Raw genomic sequence first — 26345 nt, 5'->3', positions numbered from 1 at the left:
TGACCTGTCTTTGGCCACTAAAAGCCCCATGACCCCCTCCCACTCACTATGGCAACGGCATCGCAGAGGCGCGTCGCTATGGGTGACGGCCACTTAATGAGCGGGAAATGCGGAGGTCTGGTGTGCTCCAACATCTCTTTATGATAAAATAGCAGCACTTACTTACACTGGGTTTTTTAAAAACATTTACTGGCATGGTAGATGAACAGAGACAGAATAAAACACTCTCTCTCTCTCTCTCTCTCTCTCTCTCTCTCTCTCACACACACACACACACACACAGAGTCATCAGAGAAACTGGGTGTTACTGTGAAAGTATCAGCACTTGTATGTGTTTTGTGAACTTGTTAATCATTCTGAGCTTCACACCTCTTTTTTTTGGTTAATAATCTTGTCATGGTACCAAGAAAAATGTTGCAGAAAACTTACTACTGTTAAAAAGCACTATACGATAAAACCTCTATACGTAGCTTTACCTTATCAACATTTTATACGCTTTATTTGTTAATTAGCAAAATATTATTCTTATCTGTTTATTTTTAAGATTATTGTGACCGAGTTACTATATAAACCATAACATATTAGAACAAGCACATTAATACAGTATAAAGCGGGGATTTGAATTACAGCCAGAACTAAATTAATTAACACCTTCTGACCAATCAGATTCGCCGGTTTAACAGCACTGTGTGCATTATATTATATACTTTATAGGGCTGGGTAGTATGACGATATGAAATGATGTCATAATACACTTTTCCGAGATATCATGGCTATCACGATTATCTTTATTATTATTTATTTTAGATATTTTAAATGTTTTTAATAATAGTTGCAAAATTTCTGTGCAAGATTGGAAGCAGCATTTGATGTTAAAAGCTCCTGTTGAATCTTTAAAATTGTAAAATGTTACTTTTTCTCCGCATTTGTTTTGTTTGTTTTTTCCTTCTTTGCAGTGTTATTTTATTTTTTGTATACTTAAAAAAAAAAAAAAAGAGTTTTCCCTAACAAACTACCATAGTGAAAAAAAAATAGAGCTCGCTAATTAATATGAAACTGTTATATCGAAACTGTGAATAATAATGTCTCTTTTCTGAGATATTGTGGATATTGTGATCAATTTTTACATTAAAAAAAATTACAAATCATTACAAATTGCCTCGAAGTCGCTAACGTGATAACATTTTGTACTTAATCTGAAATGGTAAAATGCTAATTTTTATACATACTCTTTTACATAATCAAATTTTTCATAATTTTCAGTGTTAAATAAATTATATTTGCAGACATTAGATAAAAGTATTATCAGACTATCATCAGTTTTTCTACAGGTTTTTTTTTTTTTTGGCAGCCTATTGGCAAACAGCATATTGTAACACATGTAGTGTATCATGAAAATGTCTTCAGATATCATAAAATGATATTGTCCGTGTGTGTGTATGTGTGTGTGTATATATATATATATATATATATATATATATATATATATATATATATATATATATATATATATATATATATATAATATATGCATGCACATCCCTGTGGTAATTAGATGTACAAACCCTGTATCGCAGAAATTAAACTGAAGCACTCTTTCTCAGCACGACGCCAGCAGAACTCTAACCCACTAGCAGGGTTTTTGTCCATTTGCACTACAGAAATGGATAAGCATGTAAAAGACCAGTTGATTAAAAGAACCGCAGCATTTCTCAGCAGGTCAAATAAATGGTGTAATAATGAGACGAGGGCACATGAGGCAGAGTGGAGGTCTGGAGGAAGAGCACCGGTGAATCAGCAGTGACAACCATAAATCACATAATTAGAAAACGTGCAGTGTTTAAGTAGCGACATCACTCAAAGTGGCTCATGCCTTTGTGTCATCTATCTGCTACGTTTTCGTTCGCGATCAGTCACCAGCGTCTGTACATTAGCTCCGAATTATTGATGTCCCTAGTGGGACACATCAGTCATAAGAGCTGGCGAGAGCGAGAGTTTTCAGCAGCTCACTTCATAGAGAAGTTCAGTCAAGTAAAACTGAAATGAAAGGATCTAGAACTTCAAGAAATTTATGATTAATGGAAGTCCTCTGCAACTTGGTGCACGTATCCCTTCATGCTCTCTGCCTGGTTCCTGAAACGCATCGTGATCTTACAAATGTTTGTGATGTTTAAATATTTTATGGCTGTCATTCAATGGAACGTCTTGATGCGAGGAAAAACAAACAAACAAAAAAATACTAAAACGTTCAGGAAGTATAGTGTTATTTTAGTCACTGGGAACTGCACGTGTTAATCCATGGTGACCTTCCCATAAGTGCACAAACGGCAGCAAAGCCCTTCATTTTCTAATCTCACATAAATTTGAAATGTGCTGTAAGTGAGCTGTGGCCGAGGGCGCTGAATGTGAAGCGTTTTGTGTCTCTTCAGCCGTCTGTGAGGCCATAAGCGAGAGAGCACGCTAAACTGAGCTTTGCACAGATTAGAGAACGCAGTCTGTGCTCCTGTGGCTTCGCAGCCCATGAGATCATTTTTCTAATTAACCCAGACAGCCACGACTCAGTGGAGATGCCATGAGAAAATCACAAAGTCCTCTGACTTTTCTGCATCTTTCTGTCCACAGTAAACTTCCCTATTAGCGTCAAAGTTCCTTCTGAACTTATGCTCCAACAGAACTTCTGAAATCTCATTAAATTGAGGAAATTTGAGTAACTTACATGGGTGCTTGAAAGTTTGTTTGAATTTTCTATATTTCTGCATAAACATGACCTAAAACAACATCAGATCTTCACACAAGTCAAACAAAGAGAACCCTATTGAGACCCTATTGAACCCTAACAAATGAGACAAAAAATATTATCCTTGGTCATATATTTATTGAGGTAAATTATCCAGTTGTGAACCTTTGCTTTCAGTATCTGGTGTGACCCCCTTGTGCAGCAAGAACTGTAGCTAGACATTTCCGGTGACTGTTGATCAGTCCTGCACATCGGCTTGGAGGAATTTTAGTCCATTCCTCAGTACAGAACAGCTTCGACTCTGGGATGTTGGTGGGTTTCTTCACATGAACTGCTTTCTTCAGGTCCTTCCACAACATTTCTATTGGATTAAGGTCAGGACTTTGACTTGGCCATTCCAAAACATTAACTTTATTCTTCTTTAAACATTCTTTGGTAGAACAACTTGTGTGCTCAGGGTTGTTGTCTTGTTGCTTACTCCACTTTCTCTTGTGATTCTCTTCATGGACAGATGTTCTGACATTTTCCTTGAGAAATCGCTGGTATAATTCAGAATTCATTGTTCCATCAGTGATGGCCAGTCGTTCTTTCCCAGGTGTAGCAAAACAGGCTCAAACCATGATACTACCACCACCATGTTTCACAGATGGGATAAGGTTCTTGTGCTGGAATTCAGTGTTTTCCTTTCTCCAAACATAATGCTTAATAATCCCTCCATTTCTACACAATCTCTCTGACTGTGGATTGGTGGAGTCCAGACTCTTTACTCTTGGCTCTTGACTCTTGACTCTTGGTTTTGTAACCTTTTCTAGCTTGATGAGCATCAGCAACTCTTTTTCTGAGGTCCTCAGAAATCTCTTTTGTTCGTGCCATGATTCACTTGCACAAACATGTGTTGTGAAGATCAGACTCTGATAGATCCCCGTTCTTTAAATAAAACAGGGTGCTCACTCACCCCTGATTGTCATCACACTGATTGAAAACACCTGACTCTAATTTCACCTTCAAATTAAACTGCTAATCCTAGAGGTTCACATACTTTTGCCACTCACAGATTATGTAATATTGGATCATTTACCTCAATAAATAAATGACCAAGTGTAATATTTTTATCTCATTTGTTTAATTTGGTTCTCGTAATCTACTTTTAGGACTTATCTATGTTTTAGGCCATATTTAGGCACATATATAGAAAATTTTACAGTGTTCACAAACTATAAAGAACCACTCTATGACACAAAAATGGCCAAAAATAAAAGTTAAAATAATTTATAAATCTCTCCAGATTGTGTTGAATATTGTGCTTTTGTCCACTCTGGAGATGAGCTGCAACATAAAATGTACATGTGAATTTTTATTTATTTATTTATTTATTTTTGCTAACAAGGATCTTCTACATTTTTTGCAGAAACTTAATGCGCCAGCTGTTTTAAAGCCCCCCAAAGAGAGAAAGCCAAGCAAGAAAGAAGGTGGAAGTCCCGGAAAGTCCTCCAGTCTCCCAGCAGTGCTTTACAGGTCAGATTTAGTTAGGATATTTAAGCACATATACAGTTGCAATCAAAATTATTCAACCCGCATTGCAAATCAGGTTTATTGTCAAAATTGACAGACTTTCAGCTGTTTGCAATGAATAAATCAAACTAAAGCGATTGAAATAGCTCAACACAACGAATGCTTCAAGTGGTTTCCACGAATTCAACTAAAAATGCAACTTATAATGATTTATCCAGTTTCAAAATTATTCAACCCCCTGAATAGAATCCCTCATGCACAAGCACACCTGGCGTAACTAATCAAGGGCTTATAATACAGTGCCCTCCACTTATATTGGCACCCTTGGTAAATATAAGCAAAGAAGGCTATGAAAAATTGTATTTATTTTTTATCCTTTTGATCTTTTGTTAAAAAAAATAAATCACAGAAGTGCTCTGCTCTCATGGATATCAAACAATTGCAAACAAAACACAGGTTTATCCAAAAAAATCTTTATTAAATATAGGTGTGCAGCAATTATTGGCACCCTTTAAGTCAATACTTTGTGCTACCTCCCTTAAGCCAAGATAACAGCTCTGAGACTTCTATAATGCCTGATGAGGTTGGAGAATACACGGCAAGGGGTCTGATTCTGTTCCTCCATACAGAATCTCTCCAGATCCTTCACATTTCATGGTCCATGTTGGTGGAGTCTCCTCTTCAGTTCACCCCACAGGTTTTCTATGGGTTTGAAGTCAGGGGACTGGGATGGCCGTGGCAAGACCTTGATTTTGTGGTCAGGAAACCATTTTTGTGTTGATTTTGATGTATGTTTAGGATCATTGTCCTGCTGGAAGATCCACCCATGGCCCATTTTAAGCTTTCTGGCAGAGGCAGTCAGGTTTTCATTTAATATCTGTTGATATTTAATAGAGTCTATGATGCCATGTATGCTAACAAAATGTCCAGGTCCTCTGGCAGAAAAACAGCTCCAAAACATTAAAGGGCCACCATCATATTTAACCGTGGACATGAGGTACTTTTCCATATGTCTACCTCTCTGTGTGTGCCAAAACCCCCTCTGGTGTTTATTACCAAAAAGCTCTGTTTTGGTTTCATCTGACCATAGAACCCGATCCCATTTGAAGTTCCAGTAGTGTCTGGCAATCTGAAGACGCTGGAGTTTGTTTTTGGATGAGAGTAGAGGCTTTTTTCTTGAAATGTTCCAAACAACTTGTAGTGATGTAGGTGACTTCAGATTGTAGTTTTGGAGACTTTCTGATCCCAAGATGCAACTAAATTCTGCAATTCTCCAGCTGTGATCCTTGGAGTTTTTTGGCCACTCGAACCATCCTCTTCACAGTGTATTGAGACAATATAGACACACGTCCAATTCCAGGTTTATTCATAACATTTCCAGTTGACCGGAACTTAATTATTGCCCTGATGGTGGAAATGGGCATTTTCAATGCTTTTGCTATTTTCTTATAGCCACTATCCATTTTGTGAAACTCAACAACCTTTTGCCGCACATCACAGCTATATTCCTTGGTGGTGTGTGTGTGTGTGTGTGTGTGTGTGAGAGAGAGAGAGAGAGAGACAATCTGGAGAAATCTCTGTGTGCAAGGGACAAGAGTGAAAATCAGTATTGCATGCCCGTGATCTTCGGACCCTCAGGCGGCACTGTATTAAAAACAGGCATGATTCTGTAATGGAAATCACTGCATGGGCTCAGAAACACCTCCAGAACTCACTGTCTGTGAAGACAGTTCACCGTGCCATCCACAAATGCTGGTTAAAGCTCTATCATGCAAAGAAGAAGCTATATGTGAACATGATCCAGAAACACCGCCGTCTTCTCTGGGCCAAAGCTCATTTAAAATGGACTGAGGCAAAGTGGAAAATTGTTCTGTGGTCAGACGAATCGAAATTTAAAATTCTTTTTGGAAACCATGAATGCTGCATCCTCTGAACTAAAGAGGACTAAAGATAAGAGGGACCATCCAGCTTTTTATCAGTACTCAGTTCAAAAGCCTACATCTCTGATGGTATGGGGTGCATTACTGCCTATGGAATGGGCAGCTTGCACATCTGGAAAGGCATCATCAATGCTGAAAGGTATATACCGGTTTTAGAGCAACATCTGCTTCCACCCAGATTCCATCCCATCTTTACTTCTGAAAAACTCTGCCTCTCTAAGATACTCTTTTTATACCAAGTCATGTTACTGACCTGTTGCCAATTAACCTAATTAGTTGCAAAATGTTCCTCCAGCTGTTTCTTTTTAGTAACACTTACTTTACCGGCTTTTTCTTGCCCCCGTCCCAACTTTCTTGAGACGTGTTGCTGCCATCAAATTCAAAATCACCTTATTTTTCCTTAAAATGTACATTTCCTCAGTTTAAACATTTGATATGTTTGTTCTATTGTGAATAACATATGGGTTTATGAGATTTGCAAATCATTGCATTCTCTTTTAATTTACATTTCACACAGCGTCCCTCCTTTTTTGGAATTGGGGTTGTAGAATGTATATAGACTTATCATCGTAACCAGAAGATGAACTGATTAGACTATGGAATTGAGCCAAACCGGGTCAAGGTCACAGTAAGGTCAAATGTCTGCAATGTCTGTTTTTCTTCCATCATGTTTGAAGTATATTTTAAGGGTATTTCTGGCATACAAATTAGGAAAAAGAAGGTGTAGACTTGGCAACAGAGGCATCCCCATCATCGACGTCGAATTGTTTATACTATATAGCAAAGCACATTATAAAAAATATATATCTTTTTTTTACATTTCTTAATGAATGACACATCATGGTTTTGACGACGTGTAGTTACATTTAATGTTGTGCAATGTAACTTAGTCAAAACAAGTTAGTTCCTGTTCTCACTCGCATTACAGCAACTAGAAACAGTCAATCCCTCACCAACCTCTGTTTCTCTTTCTCATGAAATGAATAAGAAAACACATTATTTTTGGAGCATCAAATGATATTTGGAGTTGTGCTGCTGATCAGATCACTGACTATTACCTGTATTTGTGTTTAACTGATTTTCAGCTGTGGGATCTGTAAGAAGAACCAAGACCAGCATCTCCTGTTACTGTGTGACACCTGCAAGCTGCACTACCACCTGGGCTGCCTGGATCCACCTCTCACTCGCATGCCCAAGAAGACCAAGAATAGCTACTGGTGTGCACCAAAAACAAACAAACCTCAACAGGGCCTAAACGATTCAGAATACTCAGATTAATATAAGGGGAATGTTATTACTTGCACTGACATCAGCACTTGTCTTTATAAGATCTTTGAGATAATCTGATTGAATAGCTTTGTGTAGGTTTGACAGATGATAGTCAAGTTAAAGGATTTGCTTCTATGATGAAGCTGTCAGTCAAGGATTTATTACAGATGCTGCCTTTGTGTGTTTATTTGATGAAAAATTCTGCTGCCTTTGCTTTTGATTCGCATGTAATCCTTCATGTAAAAATAGTGAGACGCCGTTCCGCACAGTCAGGTGTAAATTAGAATGTATTGCGACACTTGACGAGGAGGTGAAATTATACGTAATTACAGCATCGATATTTACAGCAGTCGTACAGAATCGAGAGGAGTGTCTTTCTGCCTTTTTACCTTGTATATTTTTAGTTTGTTTTTTTTTCTTTCTTACAAATATGAAAACAACTTATTATAATAATTGACATCCTAGTTTCCCACCAACACGCACATTGATATGCTGCTGTTATAGGATTGTTGTAATGGTTGTTGCTTTTAATTATATTAGTTTATTAATAATTCCTTACTGTATGAATGCAAGCGGTTTCTTATTTTTCTTCAAATTCAATAGCAAAATGTAAATATAAACTAAACCTAAACAATTATTTTTGAATGCAATGAGCAAAAACAGGCCAGCCAATCAGAAGCAAGGATGTTCTATATTTGCCAAAAAGAATCTTTGTTTGTTAAAGACCAAGACATTGCACTTTTGATCCGTTTATAGTTACGTTTAATGCTGGCAACGAGACAATTTAGTTCATGTTATTGCTTCTGAAAGTATTCAAAGTCATTCCCTCACATTCTCTTCAATTTAGTAAGACCAAAGAAATGCAGCTTGTTAACGATAAATTTCCTGCTGCAGAAAACATCCAGTTGCGTGTTATTTTAATGGCGCACTTATATAGCGCTTTTATCCTAAGCGCTTTACACTGTGTCTCATTCACCCATTCACACACACACACCAGTGGTAGCAGAGCTGCCATGCAAGGTGCTAACTTGCCATTGGGAGCAACTTGGGGTTCAGTGTGTTGCCTAAAGACACTTCGGTATGTGGAGTCACGTGGGCCGGGAATCGAACCCCCAACCCTACGATTAGTGGACAACCCGCTCTACCACAGTTAATGTTTAATGTTGTTAGATTTAGATTATGGGACGCGTCTGCCAATCCAAAGTCCTGTGAGTGAGTTGTTAGTATAGAAATGGTAAGGTTTTAGAAAGAACTGTCAGAGCTGCTGATATCGGGATCCAATCAGATATGAGAATTCAACAATGTAGATTAAACCTTAATGTTCATATTCGACATACTCGTTATCATAGATACTCTAGAGCCCAGTGAGTATGGCAATCCCATAATTGTATTTGCAAGGGGAAAAAAAATAAATTTCAAATACATTGCATAGAAATTTTTTTTTAATTAAAAGGCTGTCCTGTTATGCATAATCTTTATATAACCATTATATAAACATTTTACATAGTACATGCCTGCTCTGATTATTTGTCCAGTTTTGCCACATGTAGATATCTCCGGTCGTGCAGCTTTATTTTATCGTAAATACGTTTCTAGGACTATAAATCAATAATAGAGACTAAAAGCAAGTTTGACCTTGCTGTTTATCCCTTATGTTTTCAGGCAGTGCTCTGAGTGTGACCAGGCCAGCAGCGACGAGGCAGACATCGCCATGGAGACACTCCCTGATGGTACCAAGAGGTCCAGGAGACAGATCAAGGGGCCAATCAAATTCATCCCTCAGGACATGTCACCAGAGCCTAAAAAACTTCAACTGAGGGGCACGGTGGGTATCAGGGTACACACATTCACTGATCCTAAGATATTTGGTTAACAGCATCATTCCATCCAAGTACACAAACTGTAAACATTTGATTAATATACTGTCCACTCAGTCCTTTAGATACAAGACAATACTTCATGAAGTGCATATGGTATGTGTAAGATCAGCAAAGGCCGACAATTCAGTTCCAGTAGAGTAACAGGACAGTATGTGCTACTGAAGGTAACAAGCTGCTGATGGCATCCCAAGGTCGCCACTTGTGGGTGTGTCCCAAAAGCTACTTTTCTGGCTATTCTGTTCATCTTTTTGAGGTTTTGAAGATGAAAAGGAATTTCACCTTTCAGCACGACAATGACCCAAAGCATACGTCCAAATGGCTTACCCAAAAGAAGATCAGTGTTTTTAAATGGCATAGCCAGAGTCCAGACCTGAATCCAACTAAAAAGATGACCTTGCAATTTGATGGATCTGGAATAATTTTGCAAGAAAGAGCGAGAAAATATTGCCAAGTCAAGATGTGCCATGTGTATAAACACTTTCTAATTTCACATTGAGGGTGGAAAAGTGGTTTACAGTGTGAACCTGTGAACCCATGGGTTTTTTTTTTTTTCTTTTCCCTTCTCTTTTAATGAGAGCTCAGAAGCTTGCTGCTCTGTATACGGTTAACAGTTGCATTTTGCAGGCATCTGAGCTTTTCTTAATTCACTTACTCTCGTCTTAATCTATTCACTCTTTCTAGTCTTAATCTATGCATCGCTCAAGGCAAAGCGGCCTTGTTAATTGATTTCCAATTGATCGCTCGGACCTCGCTAATGAGAGATAATTGACGCGCACCATGGTCTGTTCTCTCGAGCCTTCTCAAGGTCACGACTGCTTTCTGTTCAAGCGAGTATGCATTGGCGAATTGCACCTCGAAAGCTTTTATGTCGCATATCCTGAAGCTAAAATACTCAGCCTTTTATTGTTTAGAAGGATTGATTTAAAGCACCCTGAAAGTGTGGCGCCTATAGAGCAGTAATGAATTTATACAGCAAAAACCCACAGAATTCCAAACTCCTGCAGTGTTTGCCTTGTGTTTAAGCCTGCTGATTAATCTCCTCTTGACTGATCAGGATTGTTTGCGTTAGCGTTAGTTGTAGAACCGCTAGCTTAGAGATCATGGTATGTCCCTGTTATCTGCTTTCAGAGTTTATGGTTTTGAAGAAAATTACATTTAAAAAAAAAAAAAAAAAAAGGATTATATTGTTAAGAGTGGCCTTAAAAAACTTTTAACAAACATGCCGTGAAAATCACTATTAGCCTTCAGTGGTTATAAAGTTATATGGATATATCATTTTAATTTCTTTATCACGGTTACTTTTAGCCTGATATATCGTCTTATTTCTCTGGCTGGGAGATAGTCCAGGGTTTGGCTTTTTTGCCCTCACTGATGTCGACACACTTGGTGAAAAGAGAGTGACATTTACAAGACAGATTTTTGTGCCATTTCCTTAATGATATCCTAAATGCTGTGAATTTTAAGTATGTATGCGAGACAGAATTGAAGTCCTAGATGGATCAACATGACAGCGTGTGGTCTGAGACCTAGTTCAATTCCCGGAGATTATCGGGAGTGCTCAAGTGTTAACAGGGGTGAATTACTTGGAGAGAATTGCTGGCAGTTTTTGAGATGAGTTTTTCAGATTTTTTTTTTTTAAAACTCGAGCACGTTTAAGCGACAGTTGAAAAGTTACAAAGGCAATTGTGCTGAGGATGAAATTCTTCATGTTTTATTGCTGGAACAATAAAACACAGCACACTTAGAGTATGCGTTCGTTTTTTTTGTTTGTTTGTTTGTTTTTGTTAGATCTTGTCCATAGTCTCCCATTTATTTTACATCACCGAGAACAAGGACCAGTGTGGTGGGCAGGTGGCTAATATCTGTAGAATCATCATTCATCATTTAATTTTATGCGCATCTCTAGCATTATAAGCATAAATTAAAATATTTCAGATTTTCTTGTTATGGCATGGTGTCATACTGATATATTGTCACACCCCTGGTGTATGGTTAATATATTTTTCTGTGAGTCTCAACAGAAAACAGCTGGATTAAAGCCCCCACCCCTTGCGCTCTCTCTCTCTCTCTATCTCTCTCTCTCTGTCTCTCTCTGTCTCTCTCTCTCTCTGTCTCTCTCTCTCTCTCTCTCTGTCTCTCTCTCACGCGCTCTCTCTCTGCTGGAGTTAGGCGCTTCAATGCAGCATTTATCTTCAGACGCACACCACAGCGCAGCAGCCACCGAAAGGAGCCCCACGTTTGCATTCTTAATGCCTTTTAACATGGCACCACAGCAGCGCAAAAGCCCCCGTAAAGCCACTTTCCTATTTATCAGAAGCAGCTAATCGACCTCCCGCTGATCCTCCACTTTAGACTAGGTAGAGAAATTTTACACTGATGTTCTGCCCCTGTGTGTCCCAGTCTCTCAGAACCCTCCTTCTTTAAAGGTGAATTCATAAATGTCATGGTGATATTTTATTACACCTTTCTTTGTCTGGTTAGGAATCATAGCTATCATTTGTGGGTCCTTCTCACGAAATGTTCATTTAGAAAGCAGGGGCATCTCTGGTGGATCATAATGTTTCATCTAGCTCTTCATGCAGTCAGGTTAATAAAGCCTTGCTAAAATACAGTCAAATGCAAAAGTCTGTATACCTTTAAGACAAAATAAAGAAGATACCAGCAAGTATTGTGTATGTAAAGATTTTACTAGTGAACATTTGTTATTCTTTAATAACGTGTAGGCCCACTTTTTGTCTTTATAACTGCCTCCAGCAAGATGTTTTCTAACTCTGATAGAAATGCTAGAACACTGCCGTTCTCAGATCAGATCCGGAGACCGAGAGGATTATGACAAATCTGAGTTATTTCCTTTGTGTATCTTTATTTACTTATATCGAAGTGTTCATTTGATTTGCCTTGTCTTTTAGATAATATTACAATATTAATTTTTTTTTATAGCTTTTTTTTATTATTATTATTTGTAGCTATATTTTAAAATATCGGTACATTTTCCTCCATCCAGAAACCATGGGGGGTGCAAACTTTTTCACTGAACTGTATGCGATCGGTTCTCAGTGCTACTGCAGCATTCCTGTTCTTCTGTGCGCTTGGATAATTTTTCTACTCCTGCGAGAATCGGCTCGAGCCTCGTTAAAAGCGCAGTGATGGATTTAATTAACAGATCGATTTTAGCCAAATCATCTTAATTCTGTGAGCGGAACGAAACCAAGATTTTGCTCGCGTCAGCCCTCTACCTGCTCGCATCTCCTCCATCGGAAGTTCTGCCTTTAATAGATTCCTTTAATCGAGTCTGCCGGTACGGAATAAACGAAATAAATGAGCGGCTTTGTTCGGTGGAGGCTTCAAGAGCCAACTGGCAGCGAGGAGGCAGTTAGCATTTATAATGATAAGCATTCCATCTGCCGTGTGATGGCAAGCCAAAGGCGACAGATGGAATTGTTTTCCCAATCTGTTTAAATATGTTGTCGATTTTTCTTCCCCCTTTTTAAAAAAAGGCGCACGCAGTGTCCTGTTAAGATGCCAATGTTTGATTTGATTTGCGCTGCACTGATGTTTTTTATTAGCTGTTATGTAGATGAGCAGAATATATTGTAGATGAGCAGAATATACCGGAATTTATTGTCTACCAGACATTACTACTTCCTAGTACAACTACCTAGCATGTAAATTCAGAACAGTGTGTTTAATAGAAATTGGAAGAAACAAGTATGACAAAAAAAATCTGAAAAACATTTTCATTCATTCATCTTTAGTAATCGCTTTATGCTGGTCAGGGACATGATGGAGCTGGAGTCTGTCCCAGGAACACTGGGCGTGAAGACTCCCTGGATGGGACGCCAGTCCATCACAAATGTGAAAACCTGTTCAACTCAAAATGTTTTGATAATAAGTTCTAATAATAAAAAAATTATTTGGCAATCATCCATTTATCCACCCATATAAGCAACAAGTATCCATCTTCTAAGCAACAAACCAACCGTTCATTCATCCATACATCAAACAAAACAACCAAACATTCATCCATCCACTCATCCCATCAATCCCCACATCCAGCCCGTCCACCCCACCATCCACCAACCCATCCATCCTCCCACCAACAAACCAAACAACCATTCATCTAACCAACCCATTCATCCATCTACCAACCCACCTATACACCCATGCAACCAACAAACCAAACAACCATTCATCTAACCAACCAACCATCCATCTGCCAACCCATCCATCCACCCACCCACCCACCTATCCACCCATACAACCAACCAAACGAAACAACCATTCATCTAACCAACCCATTCATCCATCCACCAACCCACCTATACACCCATGCAACCAACAAACCAAACAACCATTCATCTAACCAACCAACCATCCATCTGCCAACCCATTCATCCATCCATCCACCCACCTATCCACCATCCAACCAACAAAACCAAACAACCATTCATTCTAACCAACCCACCCATCCACCCATCCACCTATCCATCCATCCACCAACCCACCTATCCACCCATCCAACCAACAAAACCAAACAACCATTCATGCTAACCAACCAACCATCCATCCACCAACCCACCTATCTACCCATCCAACCAACAAACCAACCATTCATCTATCCCTCTAACCAACTGACTATCCATCCATCCACCCACCCACCCATCTAACCAACAGTCTAAACAACCATGCATCTATCCCTCTAACCATCCTTCCATCCATCTGCAGATTCATCCATCTATCTAACCAACAAACAAAACAACCATCCATCCATTTATCTATGCAAACTTAATAAACAATTTCAATTTAAAAAATGTAAATACCCAATACAAAATGAATTGCTTCAAATCAGCAAATTATTTGCTTAGAATCAGTTTGTAATTGTTAATTAAACACAATCACAATTCCTTTATCATCACAGTATCTGTATTATATCAGCATCTTAGCCCAGCCCAATTTAAAAGATTAAAAAAGTGATCTCCAGATTTTTACAGCCCTTATAGAATAATCCCAATATAGAATAAAGTTTAAGTAGACGTAACATAGCAACTCAATTCACTTTTATTTATAGACATTGCCACAAAGCAGCTTTACAGAAATCCTGTAGATTTAGATATCTGTTGAGCAAACCAGAGGTGACAGTGGTGATGGAAAACTCCTTGAGACAACATGAGGAGGAAAACTTTAGGTGAACCAGACTTGAAAGGGAACCCATCCTCTTCTGGATGACATCGGATAGTTGGATTATAAATAATTACTCTATAAAACTGTATAATGTGAAGGAGCTGTGGCCTCTGTTGCCATCAGGCCCAAAGAAGGAGCCGTGGCCTCTGTTGCCATGTGGCTTTTGGGCCATTTAACACTGCATAACATGAAAGTTCTATGTTTTGGGAAATAGTCAGATGATTTCTGAGTGAATATCACAAAATTGGTGTCGAATTACATTACTGTTTGTGTAACTTGGCAAGAACTGGCCACTAGAGGTGCTCTTTGTGAAGGGTGCTCTATCTCTTTACATAAAAGGGTACTTTATCGTTTTACATTTTAATTAGTTATATACTGGTGTCTTTCCGTAGAGTTGGGCAAGAGTCTTTAAATGTTTAAAATCCAATCTTCATACATGCAAAGTGAAAGTACGGGAGCATCTGTAGTTTTCAGAACTGTATATGGTATAAAATGACAACAGTTCACCGCGTGAAGGACTTTTCCAGGCGATCACACACATTTTTAAAATCAGTTCCTTCATACAACACTAAATCATATTATCACAATGTGCTGCACTATAGTGTATCATAATGAAACAACTCTAAATCATATATTGAATCATATACTGAATTGTATGCTTTTTTCAAACATCAACTTTTTGATCACGCATCAAAATGCATATTATTGTTTTGATGCACATTACAGTGCATCAAGTTCATGTTTTTTTTTTTTGTTTTGTTTTTTTTGCAGTGAAATCTAGTCAAACCTATAGTGAATCGTGCGTAAACTAACAGGGTGAAGTAGTGATGGAGTCGAACTGAACAGCATTGTCTTTCACTACAATAGCCAGCAACAATGCAGGCTGTTACAGGCAAATTAACTCGCAGATGTGATGAAAAGAGTGTTGAGCTATTATTTTGAGCTCAATAGTGTTCTGAGCCTATTTAAGGATTTGATTTTGTCTTAAACAGAGAACCCGGGGCCAGAAGAGGAAGCGGGTGTCTATCTGCGAGGAAGAAAAGATAGAGGTGAACTCTCACTTCTCCATTCTTCTATTAATGCTATCTTTCTGTCTCATCTGTCTCTAATATTGCAAAGAGAAGGACAAGGGGATGTTTGCACAGCACCTTCAGGTCTTCTTCACTCATAGCCTCAGATACACACACACTGCTCTAACGGCTTGCGTTTCCATAGGAACCGGCACCGCGGGAACGCAGGCAGCGGCAGTCGGCGTTGCAAAAAAAACCAAAAGCCGACGATACGAGGACGGAGTGTACCACCTGCAAAGGGCCTGGCGACAACGAGAACCTCGTTAGGTGAGTGAGAGTGTGTGTCGTGAGTGTGTGTGTGTGAGTTTAGTGAGAAACTCATAATTCTGCTCATGATTAAGCAGCTTTCCTTTTCATTATATTACCACACCAGCCTTCTCTTATGTAGCTGTCACGTTTTCTCATTTCACTGAGCTTCTCTTATCTCTCTTTGCTTTATTGTTAGGCTGTGACTGATTCAGTACGATATCAAGATCCAGAGATCCATTATTCACGCTTACTTTTCTTGCATTTCTTAAGACACATTTCTAATATACAGAACACATAATTTTTCTGCAGCACTACAGCTCTGTCCTATGGCTCAGCTTGCACCTTGTAGCTCATTTTGGTAGCTCACATATACCAAAAAATAAATAATAAATAAACATCGCCCGCAACCCAAAAACCCACTCCGTATTTGATTCACTTCATGCAGTTGAGTTGATTCAGAGTCAACTTGCTTTCTCGTTTGAATCGTACCATGCACTATATTGTACATTCCAACGGTTTGATTCAACGGGGTCTTGATCCGGTTCCAAGTATATTCTAGCACAGTTTGATTGCATTAAGAAAATGATTCAATCCTGAATCGACCTGACTGCAGGAAGTGAACCATATATTTTTTAAATGTATTTCTGACCAGTGAACAAAGTACTTTTCAGCTTTTCAGCGAACAGACTAGCGCCCTCAGACAGTCTTGAACCGGTTATTTTGTTCCGCACCCGCATCCGTGTTGCTGCGTTCTCATTTGCCTAATCCAATCTCATCGAGGTAAATTTTATTTATTTTTTTATTTATTTTATTAAATGTACTAGGGTTTGATTCAATCAGACTAAACACTGCATATGTGAACGCACCCTTAAAGATGAACAGCCTGATCTGTGGGTAGGAAACACATGAAAACCTAAACAAAACTCAAGTCAAAACTTGACGCATCTTAATTCACACCAGAATTAAGTCTTTATTTTTTATTTTTTTCCTTTTTCTTTAGTAGTAGTAGTTCAGGGACTCACTTTGAAGAAACCGGTGAGATTCGAGGTGAAGTGTAAATTGGCAGGATGTGTAATTCGATACATCAGAACTGTAGTAGTCGACCAACTCTTAACTTCTCACACATACTACATACTTTTCCTTTTAGTTTCACTTTAATCAGTGAATAGTTCATAGAAGGGAATGCATACTATGCTTTAAATATGATACCTAAGCGATGGGGTCATGGTGAGATCATTTGAAGATGAGCGTTGTACGTTTGCAGTCATGGCAGTTTACAGGTTGGATCAAGCGTGAGATCTTTTCTTATCCGATTCCCAGAAAGAATGTAGATACTAGAAAGATTAGCATTGCACAATCGCGGCAGTGAACCTTCGACTGTGAATTGTATTGCGGTATGACATACTCTTAATATTTGAACAAATCTGATTTGTGTAGGCCTTAGCTGTGGCGTGAAGGTGTGCTGCCCTGACTGTCTGCTCTATCTTTGCGTTAAACAGGTCGTGAGAGCCGGGCGCCACCTCTCCCACGTCCCCCACGCTCCTCCCCTAAAAAATCTGGGGACAGATGAGAGAGGGACAGAGAGAGGGAGAAAGAGAAAAAAGAGAGAGGCAGATTAAGTCGTTTCGAAGAGCGGCGTCCGGGTCGGGGCAGGAAGTCGCAGACGACGGCCTCCTCTGACCGTCACCTTTGACATCACTTCCTGCTCAGAACCATGGAATTTAACACGTTGACTCTTTTGGGCCACAACGAAACTTTCAGGAGCGAACGCACTGTTTTTTTTTTTTCTTTTTTTTTTTTTCAAATTTCAAATTACACATGGATTTTAAAGCTTGTGAATTAAAGGGATTAAAGGGATGATTGTGCCGCGGTGGATTCTATAAGAGGACTAAGTGGATCTTGAGGACGCTTAGGTAGCCATTTTGGATGGAGACTTTAAAGTTGGTGAACGTGTACTGGACAGTATCTCTGAGGCTGGACGTGTAGCTGCTTGTGCTTTGGATTCCTAAACTGACTGTCATGTAACAGGGAACTTTCCAGCCTTGCTTCAAGTGGCCTTTGTGCAATCCTGGCCAATTTGGGACAATTCCGTGCAGCCCTCTCCTTTTCTTCTTTACCTCTCATCTTTCTGCAATCCCCTTTTTTAACCTGAATGTTGTATGTCCTCTAAGTTAAAACATGATGAATGCTTTTGAACTGAACCCTGTGCTGCTCTCGTTGCTTATTGCTTATGCTATGTGAAAGTAGATAGTAGCGAGTAGAGAATTCTCAACACAGCCAGTATTTCTTTCGTCTAGAGTATTTACTCATGCCAGTGCATCCACCGTATTACAATATGATGAACGGTATTTACAATGTAGATCAGTCGAGAAAATAATTAGGAGGTTTAGCAAGCTGTGTGTGTGTGTGCGGTGTTGGTATCTTTATTTTTTGTCGTGTGTAGGCAGAATTGTGACGTGCCCTTACAGTGGTTCACACATTGCCTCGTGGTGAAGCATATTGTACTTTTTGACAGCTCAGCTGCCTTATATTCTGTCGAGATAGCTAGGAATGTCCCGATGTGGGATTCTTGCATCTTCATGCCCTTTAATATGGTGGCCTTCAAGTGCAAGACATATTAACAAGCCAAAAAGGCAAATCAGGGAATGCAACGACGAAACTAAAATTGCTACAGAAACAGCGGAAACATGAGCGCAAATCCAAAATACATGAACATTAACTCAAAATGGCAATCAGAAAACAAGCAACAGCAAATGAGAAAATGCAATAACAAAACCAAATGTGCAAGAGCATGTCAGAAAATGCAACAAAACTAAAAGCACAACAACCGAACAGAAAACTTAACAGCAAAACCATAAATACAATAGCAAATCAGAATGCTTATCACCAATCAGAATGTGATTTTGTTGTTGTTAGTTTTGCTGTAGTGTTCATAGTTTTGCTGTAGTGTTTAGTTTTGCTGTAGTGTTGTTAGTTTTGCTGTAGTGTTCATAGTTTTGCTGTAGTGTTCATAGTTTTGCTGTAGTGGTGTTAGTTTTGCTGTAGTGTTCATAGTTTTGCTGTAGTGTTCATAGTTTTGCTGTAGTGGTGTTAGTTTTGCTGTAGTGTTCATAGTTTTGCTGTAGTGTTCATAGTTTTGCTGTAGTGGTGTTAGTTTTGCTGTAGTGTTCATAGTTTTACTGTAGAGTTTATAGTTTTGCTGTAATGTTGTTAGTTTTGCTGTAGTGTTTATAGTTTTGCTGTAGTGTTATTAGTTTTGCTGTAGAGTTTATAGTTTTGCTGTAGTGTTGTTAGATTTGTTGTTGTGTTGGTAGTCTTGCTGTAGTATTGTTAGTTTTGCTGAAGTGGTGTTAGTTTTGTTGTAGTGTTGTTAGTCTTGCTGTAGTGTTTATAATTTTCTGTAGTGTTTATAATTTTGTTGTAGTGTTGTTAGTCTTGCTGTTTTTTAGTGTTTTTTTATTTGTTTTGTTTTGTTTTTTTACAAAACCAAATGTGCAACAGCAAGTCAGAAAATGCAACAAAACTAAAAGCACAACAACCGAACAGAAAACTTAACAACAAAACCATAAATACAATAGCAAATCAGAATGCTTATCACCAATGAGAATGTGATTTTGTTGTTGTTAGTTTTGCTGTAGTGTTTATAGTTTTGCTGGTGTTTTATTTTTGGTGTTGTTTAGTTTTGCTGTAGTGTTGTTAGTCTTTCTGAAGTGTTGTTAGTCTTGCTGTAGTGTTTATAGTTTTGCTGTAGTGTTGTTAGATTTGTTGTAGTGTGGTTTGTTTTGCTGTAGTGTAGCTAGTCTTGCTGTAGTGTTGTTAGTCTAGCTGTAGTGTTTATAGTTTTGTTGTAGTGTTGTTTGTTTTGCTGTAGTGTTGCTAGTCTTTCTGTAGTGTTGTTAGTTTTGATGTAGTGTTGTTAGTTTTGATGTAGTGTTAGTTTTGCTGTAGTGTTGTCAGTTTTTTTTGCTGTAGTATTGTATGTTTTGCTGTAGTGTTGTTAGTTTTGTTGTGTTGTTGCATTGTTAGTTTTGCTGTAGTGGTGTTAGTTTTGCTGTAGTGGTGTTAGTTTTGCTGTACTGTTGTTAGTTTTGCTGTAGTGGTGTTAGTTTTGCTGTAGTGTTGTTAGTTTTGCTGTAATTTTGTTAGTTCTGCTGTAGTGTTGTTAGTTTTGCTGTAATTTTGTTAGTTTTGATGTAGTGTTGTTAGTTTTGCTGTAATGTTAGTTTTGATGTAGTGTTGTTAGTTTTGCTGTAGTGTTGTTAGTTTTGCTGTAATTTTGTTAGTTTTGCTGTAGTGTTGTTAGTTTTGCTGTAATGTTAGTTTTGATGTAGTGTTGTTAGTTTTGCTGTAATGTTAGTTTTGATGTAGTGTTGTTAGTTTTATTGTAGTGTTGTTAGTTTTGCTGTAATGTTAGTTTTGATGTAGTGTTGTTAGTTTTGCTGTAGTTTTGTTAGTTTTGCTGTAGTGTTGTTAGCTTTGCTGTAATGTTAGTTTTGCTGTAATGTTAGTTTTGATGTAGTGTTGTTAGTTTTATTGTAGTGTTGTTAGTTTTGTTGTAGTGTTAGTTTTGTTGTTGCATTCTTAGTTTTGGTCTATTTTCTGATTGCCTCTTGCATTTTTGATTTGTTAATGTGCTTTGTACTTTCCGGGCACCATACTTGAACCTTTTAGAGCAAACATTGTCAGCTTAGACTAAACAATCTATCTATCTATCATCTTTATAACAGTATACTTGCATGGTTTATATCATACTATTTGTTTACATCCTACCGAAGAACGGTTGCCTTTTTTTCCTTTTAAAATGTAATTATGATCGAGGGGTTTAGAAGCTCAGATTTACATTGTATGTTTACATTACAAGATCCCTGTAAATTGCATACTGTAGGATACAATAGGGGGTGAGATTGTGATCCATTTTGTAATGGATGTTGCACCAATTGAGCAGTTGTGTATATTTCATCGTGCCATCATTATCATTTGTAGTTGATTTTGACCAACAACAACAAAAAAAAAAAAAAAAAAAAAAAATTTGCACTCATTTTAAAATGGAATATTTAACTTATTTATGTATTTATGTCAGTTTTTATTATTCACCTAAACCATTTTAAAGCGTGTGTGTGGTCCCCGAGCTGTGGCCTCGGCATTGTGCGAGCTGTAATAAACTCTTGACTTTTTCACCTTATTGCCACCGTGATAAATGACTCTCGGTTGGGCTAATTAATAGCACCGAGCGTTGGCTTGTAGTGCACCGTGTGTGTGCGTGTCCCCTCCTGTCCTGGCTGATTTATTTTCTGGGATAGCATGCGTGTCCAACAGGATCCGCTCTGCTAGACATACTCAGGACCGGACAGAAAAAAAACAACAAAAAAAAGTGAACAAGTGAAACCGAGTAAATGAGAGAGGTGGATCACGTAGTGTTTATTATGATCTATTTACTTTAGCCAGGATGGGTTCCAGCATGTCTCAGTGTGCTGTTTTTCCCCGCTTCATCTCTCTCTCATACACCCAACCAAGCACGCAGAATCATATGGCTCCCTGTTCCTCCATGATCCTCCCTCTCACTTCATCCTTCCCTGCTTCCCTGTGCCAAGCTCACAGCTCTGAGAGCAAGAGAGCGGAGAGAGCTTTCATGGGGAAATCTGGTTAACGGCATAACAAAAAGCTCAGTGTGCCTGGCAGCAGACAAGCACCATTTGTGCTTATACAACAACAGTGGCAGCGATGAGCAGCACACAAAAGCCCACCAAAACTCTGAGCCGAGACATTGTGTGCTCGGGCTGTCAGGACAGATTTCACTGTGTGCACTGTGCAATACGGTTTAGTCGTGTTTTTTATCTTTATTTGTTTGGTTTTTTTTTTTAAACAATTTTATGATATAGTAGCCACCTAAAAACTATGCTTTTCTGCTTCTTCAGCTAAATTAGCGGTAAGACCAAATGCAAATAAAATACACATGGTGAAAATACAGTTCACTAAAGGGGAAAGGCTGCAGAACGTGTGAAAGACGTATTTATTTATTTCTTGCGCTCACTTCACACTAACTTTAGCAAGTTAAGTAGTGAGTCTCGCTCATGGAGGCTTTTCTTTTTATTAAGTTGCAGTATTGCTTTGCTTATACCTTCCTTTGATAGTCTAGGGTTTTTGTGGAAAGATTCTGTTTTTCTCTCTCTCTGCCTGCTAGGATTATTTTAGAATGATTGGCACCTTTGATACAATTTGAAGTTTCATTATATTTACAATTTCGAAAGGAAAAAAAAAAAACAAGACTCCACACCTAACAAGCTTCTTTGTGCCAGCACAAATATTCATTTTGATAACATGGGAATAAAATAAGCCTTACCCCCAGCGCCACTTGACACCACCGGTGCACTACTTGAGCTAAGGATGCTAGGTGATGTGGTTATCTGGGTTATCTAGAAAAGCGCTATATAAATGTAACTAGTGTCATGAAACATTTCTGCATTCAAAGTGTAATTGTTTGTTTACATGTATGGTTAAACATAGCTGCTTGATGGTCAGACATAGCTGCTTGCTGTTTCAGACATAATGTCGGTTGAACTAGAAACAAGATTGTTATAGAAAGAAAGCAAAGAGACCTAACTAAAGGTACACGCACATGCATGAAGACTAAACACAAGGATTTTATGTGCTAGTGCTCAAGAATAAGAGACATCAGTGTGAAGCTGACTTACAATTATCAAACATTATACCGTGGTTTGTATGAATACTCGATTCTGATTGGCTGGAAGGTGTGCATTCAAACCGTTGAATGCACAAGTAGTTCCAGTCAGTTTATTCACTGTTCTAAATTAATGAGCTGCCTATAAACAATTGTAACCATAGTAACATACAGTTACAGCTGCATACAGTAGTTAAACTCACAGATTAGTTATTAGTAGAGACGCGACACAGATGCAGGTAATTCACACACACAATCTCTCTCTCTCTCTCTCTCTCTCTCTAATAACTACTTATTATAATTCATTCAAATAAATGTAATCTCATCGCATTACTTTATCTCTGTGTATGATTTAGAGCTGGTGGAATTCTAGAGCTAATGACCTGTATATAAAATAACTAACGAAAATGAACCATCAGTGAAATTTTGTGCTGCAAACATCAATGACAGCTTTAACTTGTCAGTGCTGGCAAGTGACCATGGTATAAGCGGGATAATCTATGGCTAGGTGCACGTTGCACGGTTTTAATGCACTCCGCTTCGAGTCAGGTGGTTCATTCCATCCACGTCATTTAATGCACACCTAGCAAGGAATAAAACACTATGTGACGTGCTCTTATACAATATTAATCAACGATGGGGTGCTGTAATACGTTATCCCACCCGAAGTTCCAGTAACAGCATGTCCCAAACTTGTTCCTCATCTACTACTGCAATTTTTCCAACGCTAACAACTTTTTCTTAATTAAAGAACATACATTTGATCTGTTCATATTTACATTCAGTGTTGAAAAATGTCAATTAAAAAAGTTACTTCTGTCATCTCTTACGTTATAACAGATATAAACATTCGTTTCCTCACCATCCTCTCGTTGTAAGACCCCCCCCCCCCCCCGACTCTTGAAGTTAATTAGACCAAAAATGGAGCATGTGATGTCACTGAGAAACTACCCTCAGGGAAAAGACCTCGTTTCAAGATTCTCCCTTACTATGACTGTTACAAAGTGCTGACACTAGAGGCCCCTCCCACAAACGTGAACTAACCGTCTCGTTACAGAAAACACCTTTTAAATCTATTCGTGTGGCATGTCCTGTGTAGAAGTCTAATTGTTACTACAGAAACGATATTGAGAGCATGAATATAAGCGTGTGAGTTATCTTGCAGCTGGCTCTAATGTTTAAGCCGTGCTGTTCTAGAAAATTAATCACCACCTTCTGATCAATCAGAATTGAGAAGTTAATAGCGCTGTGAATGATTATAAATGGTTTGAATGATCATAATGTTGCTCGGTATGGCAAATAAAGATACTTAGAATTGAACTTATAATATCTCAATGGGTCAGATTGTGTGCTGCTTGAAGATAGCTTGGGATATTCAGTGTGTGTGTGTGTGCGTGTGTGTAGAATCTGGACGAGCAGTAACCTTTCCGACGATGGCCTCTTTTCCTATTACAGCCCTGACACAGGATCTGTGGAGATGATTTAACGGCGGCATTTTGTTTTGCTGACTTCACTGCTTTTTTTTTTTTTTCTTTTTCCATCCCCCCCTTCCGACCATTAAAAGAGGAAACCGTGTGGGAAGGGTGGCCAAGCAGCTAAAATCTATTACACCGCAACTTCCTAACGTGTTTTATCGCATTGAGCTGACTGCAGTGTATGTCTGGATCTCCTCTTCTTTGCTGATCCCTCCTTCTTCACCTCTCCTCAGCCCACAAACTCCTCTGTACGTGGGCACAAATTGCTGCCCTAAGGTCCTGGATTTCTATGGAAGGGCAAAAATCAGAGCCCCTTTTTCTCCTCCTACCTATTTTCCTAAAGATTTTCTCCCCTTAGGAAAAAAAAAAAAGGTCTGAAATAGTTGTTCCACTAGCATGATGGGAGAATGCGGTGAGTCAGATCGACTCACTTCAGCCCCCTGCTGAACACCAGGAGGAAGAACACAATTTAGACACAGATCCTACTTCTGAAAGTTTCTCGTGCCATTTTCCATCTCCCTGTGCAACCTTTTTGCAACTGCCTGAGTGAGCTGTTAGGTAATGAGTTAATAAAAACGAGTTAGTGTGCCTTTTTTCCTCAGTTACTCTCCCAGTCTTAGCAACACCTCCTTGTCAAACAATAGCTCCGTAACAATACAGTTCCCATCTCGACGTTAATCAAAAAGTGCAGGAAGGCCAATAATCCGCTCCTCTTATTGAAGGGATTCACAAAAAAACGTTGGGGCACTTTGTCATGGCCGCTGGTCAATGGCCGAGCGCTTTGTGCTCTATCGATCCGGTTCACGTGGCCTCTCCCCAGGTAATTGCAGCCAAGCTGGGTGATAAATTTGCAGTGTTTCTTTCAACTATTTTAGAAAAAAGCAGGTCTGTAGCGAGTGAGACTCACAACCACTTTGGCAGAATAAGAAGACCCTGTTTGTGATCATGTTCAGTATCAAGAATTTCATGGTTTAAGCCTGTGTAGCAGCCCTAAAGGGTTTTTTTTGTTGTTGTTGTTTTGTTTTTTTTAATATATATAAAGTAAATTGTTGTTTAAATTACCAGTGACCGATTTCCTCCCTCTGTGTAAACGTTATTTTAAGGTCAGTCTGGGAAATTTGCTCTTGCTCACATTTAATTTAATCCACAGAGGGACAATCAGAATTAGCCTCCAGATTAATCCCCAAACAAGGCATTTAATTAGCATGTTCAAACATTCTCAGTATAATCCCATCTCAGTTTTGGTGTTAAAAAGCTGTTTTTCAGCCATGTTTTTGTCTGAAATATAATTCCCCAACACTATCTTATATGCTTGCAAAATAGGCTTAGTCATAAGCATCTGTTGGGATGCTTAAAGGTGCATTAGGTAAGATTAGTGTTGGTGGTTCGACATTTGAATGATTCCCATCCATGTTCGAGAAGCTCCGCCCCCAGGATCTACAGTTACCTGTAGAGTGTATCCAAACAAAACAAGCATTCTGGACCAGAAGTCAGTTTTCCACACGGGTTCTCTGAGTGACTCAATACAATTATGCTGAGACCACGGCTTAATCTATTGTGGGTTTTTTTTTTTTTACGTATCTTCCAGGTTATTTGTACAAGTAAGGAATTAGATTATTGCATCTTTACCTTGGGCAGGTTTCTGTTTGGGCTGTCTCTCTGTCAGTTTGGATAAAGGTTAATAAAGTTTCTGGCATATAATCTTTATTAATGACTGAATGTGAAGTTTAAATCTTCACACAAGTCTAAACTGATCAGATGATGTTTGGAAATAGAGCTGTATCTCCAGAGATTAAAAAAAAGAAAATTGTTTTACCTGAACTGAATTAGATTTGCTTATGTATCATAACACATTTTATTTAATTTGTAATAAATATAGTTAATAAAGTGACAGTTAAAAAAATTATAGGTAAAAAAAATCATTTTTTATTGTCTTTTTTAAATTTATTATTATTATTATTATTATTATTTCATTCTTTTTTTTTTGTACCGTGACCCAAAACAGTCACTGAAATTAAATTATTTATTTATTTACTTACTTACTTACTTGTCATAAACACTTAAAAAGGAAGGAAATGTTAGCACACCACAGCTCCGAAAATAGAAAATTATTTATTGCTTGTTCTCACAAGCTCTGAGAACAAGTAATCTATAATGTTCTATTTTTGGAGCTGCGGTGTGCTAACTTTTTCCCTCCTTTCTTTCATTTTGTTGTGGTTGAGCACCCTCATTGAGCTTTTTTGCCCATCAGATGTGCGTATTTTGTGTTGAATCTTCATAAACACTTAAACACGTAGACTCAAAATTGCTGATCTTCATCATGACGTGATAGCCAGCCCTTTTTCTGTTCCTT

General features: G+C 38.4%; 1 protein-coding gene and 1 long non-coding RNA gene across 5 annotated transcripts in view; one reads left to right on the top strand and one right to left on the bottom strand.

Moving 5' to 3' along the window:
• phf14 (PHD finger protein 14) overlaps positions 1-26345 on the top strand; it is a 104417-nt gene that overhangs the window by 43639 nt on the left and 34433 nt on the right. For 3 of the 4 annotated variants that reach the window (XM_053638732.1, XM_053638733.1, XM_053638734.1), the window contains 5 exons: positions 4146-4252; positions 7275-7406; positions 9121-9283; positions 15512-15568; positions 15735-15856. In XM_053638732.1, coding sequence (XP_053494707.1) covers positions 4146-4252; positions 7275-7406; positions 9121-9283; positions 15512-15568; positions 15735-15856 — 581 coding nt within the window. Of the gene's footprint in view, positions 1-4145; positions 4253-7274; positions 7407-9120; positions 9284-15511; positions 15569-15734; positions 15857-17337; positions 20675-26345 lie in introns of those variants that run through there. The other variant, XM_053638735.1, reaches the window with a different exon arrangement.
• On the bottom strand, positions 20826-21591 carry LOC128616193 (uncharacterized). The gene is made up of 2 exons (XR_008387379.1): positions 21275-21591; positions 20826-21162 (listed from the first exon to the last, which is right to left on the bottom strand). It is a non-coding gene; the product is annotated as an uncharacterized LOC128616193 (long non-coding RNA).

The sequence above is a fragment of the Ictalurus furcatus genome, chromosome 12 (genome assembly GCF_023375685.1).
Source record: "Ictalurus furcatus strain D&B chromosome 12, Billie_1.0, whole genome shotgun sequence".
NCBI lineage: Eukaryota > Metazoa > Chordata > Actinopteri > Siluriformes > Ictaluridae > Ictalurus > Ictalurus furcatus.
Note: the sequence above shows the minus strand (reverse complement) of the source record. Positions and strands in the feature narration are given on the sequence as shown.